This window comes from Cornus florida, unplaced genomic scaffold (assembly GCF_030987335.1).
Source record: "Cornus florida cultivar Cherokee Brave unplaced genomic scaffold, ASM3098733v1 CherokeeBrave_3.0.0_Hap2_Chr11, whole genome shotgun sequence".
NCBI lineage: Eukaryota > Viridiplantae > Streptophyta > Magnoliopsida > Cornales > Cornaceae > Cornus > Cornus florida.
The window spans coordinates 102686466-102694138 of NW_026775581.1; the positions used below are offsets into that span (position 1 = coordinate 102686466).

The window sequence follows — 7673 nt, forward strand, 5'->3', positions numbered from 1 at the left end:
ATAAAAAATAAAAAATATATTTCCTTGTCCGTTCCGAACCAAGAAATAGGGGGCAACTGATGGGGAAAAAAGTAACCCTAGGGTTATTGTCATTCAATCGACTAAGGGGATAAGGTAAACTCCAATATCGCAACCAACTTCATCAACTCAACAGATCCCGTTACTGATGATAAGGGAGATCTCAACCATCGACATCGGCTGAACCAAATTGATTCTAATCGACAGCCATAAATAGGACATCGAGCCATTAGAGAAGGTATAAGAAAACATATATATATATATATATATATATATATATATATATATATCTCACTAGAATAAGGCCTTTTAAGAATTACTCTGTAGAGTACAGACTCACCATTAAGAGGAATAAAGGAAAAATAATGTTAGTGCAAAATTCAGAGAGAGAGAGAGAGAGAGAGAGATAAAAATAAAAATAATAATAAATAAATAATAATAATAATAATAAATAAATAAATAAATAACCATCTTGGAAACTATAGTAAAAGAAGTGTGGAAATGACAACAATAGCCTCCAAGGAAGATATTTTTTAAGATATTTTTTTTTAAAATAAAAAAGGGTATTGTTAAGAGATGAAAGCTGAAATACGGCCTCTATTGAAAGGCAGAATAGGGGAATTGTTAATATCACAATTCCATGCTTAATCAGTCCAATAAACTACTCCAGTTGAGCAACTAAGAAGAGAAAGCCCTCTAGGTGGAAGATTTTAGATTAACGCTTCAGCTATAGCCTATATATACTCTCAAAAAGCTATATATCATCCACTTCTATAGGTGATATACATACAGAATTATATAGCAAATTAACAACTGATCTCAAACTCATCTGAACAAACCAAAAAACTACATATACCATCCCAAGCAAAGACATAATTGAGTTAAAAATATGCTAGTAAGCGCACACATTGATAAATGATAATTTTTCCCTTAATTTCAGTGGTTAAGCAACTGACAAGACTCCTGTTACTTTGTGTGTGTGTTAGAGAGAGATTAGAGTTTGTCTCGTTCTTCACACTAGTGAAGCTACACGGCTATGAATGCACAACTTCTTAAAATGGAATAAAACCAAAAAGAAAATATACTATAACTGAAGAGACTACAATCGAGGAATAAAACAACTAGATTATGGGGCATTTACACTACTAGCTACCTGCTTCAAGAAATTATTACATGGTTCTGACCAATAACAAATTGTCACCTGAACAAAAAAAATTTAAATAAAGCCGACACATTTACTTGCATGACAGTTTGTTATTGGCTGGGACCATGTACTCCCATACCACCGTAATAATTTCTTGCTTCCTTCACTACATATTTCATGAGGGGATTAGCATTGGGAGATACTGAAAGTTGTAAAAGTCAGATACATTTGATTACTACAGGAGCATTTGCATCTAGTAGGTGTTTGACTACCTCTCTCATTGACGGTCTTTTGCTTCCCTCCTTTTCTGTACACCTTAAAGCCACCAAAAGCAGATCAATAACTTGTTCCATGACACTCGAATCTATAAATTCCTCCACAAGGCTTGGATCAGCAATCATCTCAATTTCTTCGCTTTCGCTCCAAACAGACTGAACCCACCCCACAATGTCTACTTCCTCCTTAAATGAAGGATCCAAGGCCTTCTTTCCGGTTATCAATTCCAACAAAACAACTCCAAAACTGTACACATCTGATTCCCTGCTCTGCGTAGTTGTAAATGCGTTCTCTGTCAAAACCATACTACAATCAATATTCAAAGTATTTAAATCAATATATTTGTGCAAGTAGACTATATACATGTATTACCTGGCGCAATATACCCAACTGTACCAGGAACTGTGCTGGAGGGTGCTGAAGAGGAAGACTGATCTAGAAGCTTTGCAATGCCGAAATCAGAGATATGAGGATCCATCTCAGAATCCAAAAGGATGTTCATTGGTTTGATATCTCGGTGCACTATAGCAGGACAACAGTCGTAATGGAGATATGCTAATCCTTCAGCAGTTCCAAGTGCTATCTTATACCGGACATTCCACTCCAAAGTTTGTGGTGGATTCATGTCATGGAGAACATCGTGAAGGCTTCCGTTTTGCATGTACTTATACAAGATCAAACCATAGTCCTTTCTCAACCAGAAATCTTCCAATCTGATAAGATTCCGGTGCCTGACCTTCCCAACTGTCTCAATTTCTCTGTTCATACTTGCTATTCCTCCTCTAATCCCTGCAAATACGAGTTTCTTTACCGCGTACACTCTTTCTGGACCCAATGAAGCCTTGTAAACAACTCCATGAGCTCCTCTTCCGATAATGTACCTCTCATTCAGGTTTTCAGTGGCTTCCATTATTTCGTTTAGAAGTGAAGTTGGACCCTCTTCAGCAGAGATCTCAATGTCATGTTTTGATCTTCTACGACAACAGAACATACAACCCAGTCCGAGGAGCACAACAACAGTTAACGATGATCCAAGAGCTATCATTGAAACAGCTAATTTATTGAGGCCGTCATGGTTGCTTGATTGAAGATCACAACGTCTGAAATTGCTATTCTGAGTGCAAGTCAAACCACCTTTTGGAAGACAATTGAGACAGAGACCAGGATTACCCTCAAATGAAGAGGGAGATGAATTCAGCAACTTCATCAGTTCTTCTGGTATTGGACCAGTGAAGACATTATGTGAAACATTGACCTGAATCAATGAATGGAGTCCACCAAGAACTGCTAAACTTCCATTCAGATTGTTGTTGGATATATTTAACTCTTCTAACATAACCAACTTTCCCAGTTCTGAGGGAACATTACCTGTCAACCCATTATTACTGAGATCCAGTGCTTTCAGGTTCTTAGCAGCTCCAATCGATGGAGGGACACTCCCACCTAATAAATTTCCACCTAGTTGTAGATTTGAAAGGACTTTAAACTCAAACAAGAAAGGTGGAATACCCCCAGTAAAACGATTCTCACTTAAACGCAGAATGAACAATTCTGTCAAGCTTCCCAAACTTGACGGAATTGAACCATTCAACAAATTATGACTCACATCAAGTTGCAATAATCTTTTACAACTTGCCAATTGAGATGGCAACGAACCTTCCAAATCATTGTGAGAAAGGTCTAAAGCCTGAAGATCCAAGTGATTTCCCAGCTCCTGGGGTAGAAGCCCTGAAAACTTATTCATTGCCAAGTTAATTGAGGTAATATTGGTAAGGTTTCTCAAACTTGAGGGAATGGCTCCAGTGAGGCTATTGTTGCTGAGGTCCATGAATAAAAGATCTGGATTGGCTGCAAATTCCGGAAGAACCCCCGTGAGGTTATTCTGTTTAAGGATCAGCCTTGTGAGTTTAAAACAACTTCCTACATCAGAAGGTATGCTACCTTCAAGAAAATTTTGACCCAAGATGAGCTTCCTCAATTGCTTATTGAAGCATAGATTTGGCGGGATTTCACCAGTGAACATGTTGTTAGTGAAGTCCACCTGTGTTAGACTACAATTAATTCCCAAACTTCGAGGTATGACTCCAGAAAACCGGTTGTTGAACAAAGAAATGTTTCTCAGTTGCTTTAGCTCAGTGATCTCGGGAGGCAGTTCCCCGGAAAGATTATTATCATACACAAGGATATTCTCGAGGTTTTGGATCTTCCAAATGCCAATCGGAATCTCACCTGTCAAATGATTCGAAAACAAAAAAAGGTCGCTCAACTTGCTTAGCATCCCTAATTCACTAGGGATTTCCCCTTCAAGTTGGTTTTCGTACATCTGCAAATCGCTTAAGGATTTGCACTTCCCAAGCTCAGGTGGTATTCTCCCGGACAAACGGTTCTCAGAGAGGTAAAGAGTCGTAAGCTTAGTAAGCAGGCCGAAAGAAGACGGGATAGGACCAGATAAACCACAACTCACAGCAGAAAGTAGTGCTAAGCTGCTACAATTGCCCAACCCTGGTGGAATACCTCCGGTAAAACGGTTGAAAGACAGAACCAAAGTATCGATTCGCTTACAACTACCCGAACCCAAAGGAATTCTACCCTCTAGAGTGTTATTACTGACATCTAAATACACAAGATTCTCAAGATTATTCAAACTATTGGGCAGAGGTCCAACTAATTGGTTGTCAGTCAAATAAAGCTCTTCCAGAGTAATACAATTTCCTATAGAGGAAGGAATGGCCCCTGATAACTGATTGCCATTCAACCACAAAGCCACTACCTCACTCATGTTACCAACACTTGATGGAATAGAACCATTAAGTTTGTTTGTGCTCAAGTAAACGGTCTCCAAATGTGGAATTTGAAACAATGATTCGGGTATTGAACCCGAAAGCAGATTATTATACAAGCTTATGTATCTTAGATTTTGCAAATTTCCTAGGGTTTCTGGTATTGGGCCAGTGAAGCTGTTGAGGGACAAATCCAAGAATTCAAGACAAGTACAATTTCCCAAATTTGGTGGAATCCCACCAGAGAAATCATTGAGGATAAGTTCAATCGACTTCAAGTGGCTCAAATGAGAGACTTCAGGTCCTAATTGACCTGAAATTTGGAAATTAGATAGGTTTAGTGCAACCACAAGGTGGGTTTGGTCACATTGGACTCCAACCCATGAACAAGGAGTGGAATCAGAAGCATTCCAGCTTGATTTGATGGAAGGAGGTATAAATGTCCAGTGCCTCACAAGTGACATCAGAGTTGTCCCATCAGAGCTCAAACCAGACACAGCATAGAGTGATAATAATACAGAGAAACAGAACAAAGTTGAGAAGCAATTCAAAGCAGTATTCATATTTATCTTCAACCTGAAGAGAGAGAAATGAAGAGCAGTGCAAGAAAATGGAAATTTATTGCAAGGAAAAGGTTCAGAGAGAGCTAATGAGACTTACCAAATATGGAAATTAGAAGAAAACGTAGTTCTTTGAATGCTCTTAACCCTTGAAGCTCACTGAGTAGGAAAAGATGAAATGGAGACGGAAAGAGGGTAACAATCTGGAGAGAGAGAGAGAGAGATGGGCCTGGGGGAAGGAGTTATGGAGAGAGAATCGAAAGACGGTGCATATTTATAATAGTACCAGATTACCGGTACAGATTGTATTCATCTGTTTATGAATTAAACCACATTTCAACGCGGTTTGACATGAGGTCCAAGTAGCCAGTTTACACCTGGTTTAGCATTTCTTCCATGGCACTTGTCTCCATGCATGTGCACGAGTGTTGTTAAACCCTAGAGTGCTTTACAAAACCGAATTAACTGATATTTTCTCTATTTTTTATTATTATTATTTTTTACAAATATTTTCTGCATCATTTAATAATTTAAATTTGTTAAGTTAATATATTTTAAAAGTCACGTTTATTCGAATTTTAACATGTGCTCTAATAGTGTGTTTTAGTTTTTCAAAAATATTAATATTTTAATATTTATTTTTTACTTTTTTCTCTTTTTTGGGGAAAATAAATAAATAAATAAACAAATTAAATTTATAACTTTTTCTTCTTTTTTTTTTTTTTTTGACTAGAAAAGAAATTTTGGCACTGTTTATGTCAACCAAAAGGTGTCTTAACCACTCTTAATTTCGTTCGGGAAAAAAAAAAATTAAAAAATTAAAAAATTGAATTTGTACTCTTTTTGACCAAAAAAGCCATTTTGGCACTGTTTGTATTAGTCAATTTACAGATATATACATTGGGTAAGATTATACGAAGAATGATCCTACAATAACAAATAAAGTTATGCAATTGTTATATGACATATACTACTATTTTACTACTTTATGGTTACACTAATGTTTTTTTGGCTCTAGATAAAAAAAAGTGTGTACCATGCTATATATATATATTTTTAAATAATAAATAAATAAATTGAACCGTTGAAATGTGTTAATATGATTTATAAGATCACACGGTTATGACTGTACATACTAGTGTGAACAAGTATGAAAAATGTGTTTGAAAAGGGTTGACGTTCAAAAAATGTGAACCCTGTTTGAAAAGTGTTGACAAAAGTCTGTCTTTTTAAATCATCCTATATATCTAATATTAAATAATTGAACATTTCTTGGGTCTGGACAATTTATACCACGAGCCTAGACGCGTTTCACCCACATAATTTTTTTTTAATCTCATGGGTGCAGACTTAATAAATTATGTTGGTATATGCTATTACACTAGGGATGTCAATTTTTACCGCCCCGTCGGGGCCTCGCCTCGTTCCGCCCCGTTAATAACGGATATGAGAACACGTATTATACTGTTGGGGCGGACATGGATACAAATTTTGTACCCGTCGAGGGTCACGGGGCGGGTAAGGGTTCAATATACATATTCTAGGGGCCCCGCCCCGCATATAACTATATTTAATATATATATATATATTAATAAGTTATTTTAGCGGCTTACCCAACCCATCTCTTACAATCCTAATTTGGGATGTAAACTTGGTATTAAATTTGCTTTTGTTTTGGTTATGGTGGAAGTTGGAGCTTAGAACTTCTTGTGATTTGGTTGTATTAAACTTTTATTTTTGTTTATTATGTTCTTTGAATTATGTTATGTGCATGTTATTTTTTTTATTTTTGTTAGAATACATAATTTTATTTATGTTGTGTCATTCCTAGGCTTTGCATATTTAAATAATAGGAGTTTAAGTTTCAAAAAGTGGGAGAAAAAAATTTGTTAGTGAGGCGGGCACGGGGGCACAGTATTTCCTAACGGGGCGGGGTTGGATATCAAAATTTAACCCGTCGCGGGTCTCGGGGCGGGCATGGACTTGACAAAAATTAAAAGGGGCGGGGCGGGATTTAGGGAAATCCGCTCCAAACCCGCCCCGTTGCCATCCCTATATTACACGTGTTTTTCCTTTGGCAAAGAATAGCTTAACATAAAAAAAAATAGGGTTAATTTCCTCTACACCCCTTGATGTTTGCCTATGTTCCATTTACACCGCCTCTATGTTTTAATATTCCATCTACTTCCCTTAAGGTTTTGATTTATGTAGCAAATTACCTCCTGCAGTTAAGCAACTGACGGTGTTAGCATGAACAAATTGGTACAAGGTCAATTTTGCCCTTCACAATGGCGAAATGACATTTTTAACCTCATTGACCATTGCATAGTTACAAATCTACCCTTATATTTTTTTCTTCTTATTTTTTATCTTCAAAAGCACTTCTACCAATGCATATATAGCTTCAGAGAACCCCAAAAAAAAAAAGCACTGTTTATCAGCTCTAAAAGGCGGAGACAGACCCTCCATCAATGTGAAAACGTGGGCAATGGAAAGTTTTAGAGATCAAACAAGTCCAACCAAAGATGAAGACAAGTACAGAGCTTCAGCGATCCATCGGGTAAGTGTAGGTACTGATCAGTTTCAGTGACGGTGACCATGGCTGAGCTTTGACTGAATTGTGCTTCAGGTATACAAATATAGAGATCGTATACAGAGCTTCATTTCAAAAATTGATCGACAACTTAAGGGGATTATCAAAACACAGAGGAGTGAACCATGAAAGCGTTTTTTTTTTTTTGGAATGATGAACCATGAAAGCTTGAGCATTGAAATCAGATAAGGAAAATCGAAGGTCTGAAGGTTAAAATTAGAAGGTTTGAAGGTCATTCTCAACTGAATTCCATATGTTATTATCAATTGGAACTCAAAATCCTCGAACCCGCAATCGCCAAA

At 37.0% G+C, this 7673-nt stretch overlaps 1 protein-coding gene across 1 annotated transcript; it reads right to left on the reverse strand.

Moving 5' to 3' along the window:
• Positions 1-1081: 1081 nt before the first annotated feature.
• Positions 1082-5090, reverse strand: LOC132286011 (receptor-like protein kinase). Its single transcript, XM_059788265.1, has 3 exons — positions 4879-5090; positions 1811-4794; positions 1082-1730 (listed from the first exon to the last, which is right to left on the reverse strand). Exons 2-3 carry the CDS (start codon positions 4779-4781, stop codon positions 1381-1383), a joined length of 3321 nt encoding a protein of 1106 aa, XP_059644248.1. The 5' UTR covers positions 4782-4794; positions 4879-5090; the 3' UTR covers positions 1082-1380.
• Between the last annotated feature and the right edge of the window lie 2583 nt (positions 5091-7673).

Coding starts and splice junctions, on each gene's coding strand:
- LOC132286011 (XM_059788265.1), bottom strand. CDS start 4,781: ATGAATACTGCTTTGAATTGCTTCTCAACTTTGTTCTGTTTCTCTGTA. Junction 1,731..1,810: donor AGTTGGGTATATTGCGCCAG/GTAATACATGTA, acceptor TGGTTTTGACAG/AGAACGCATTTACAACTACG.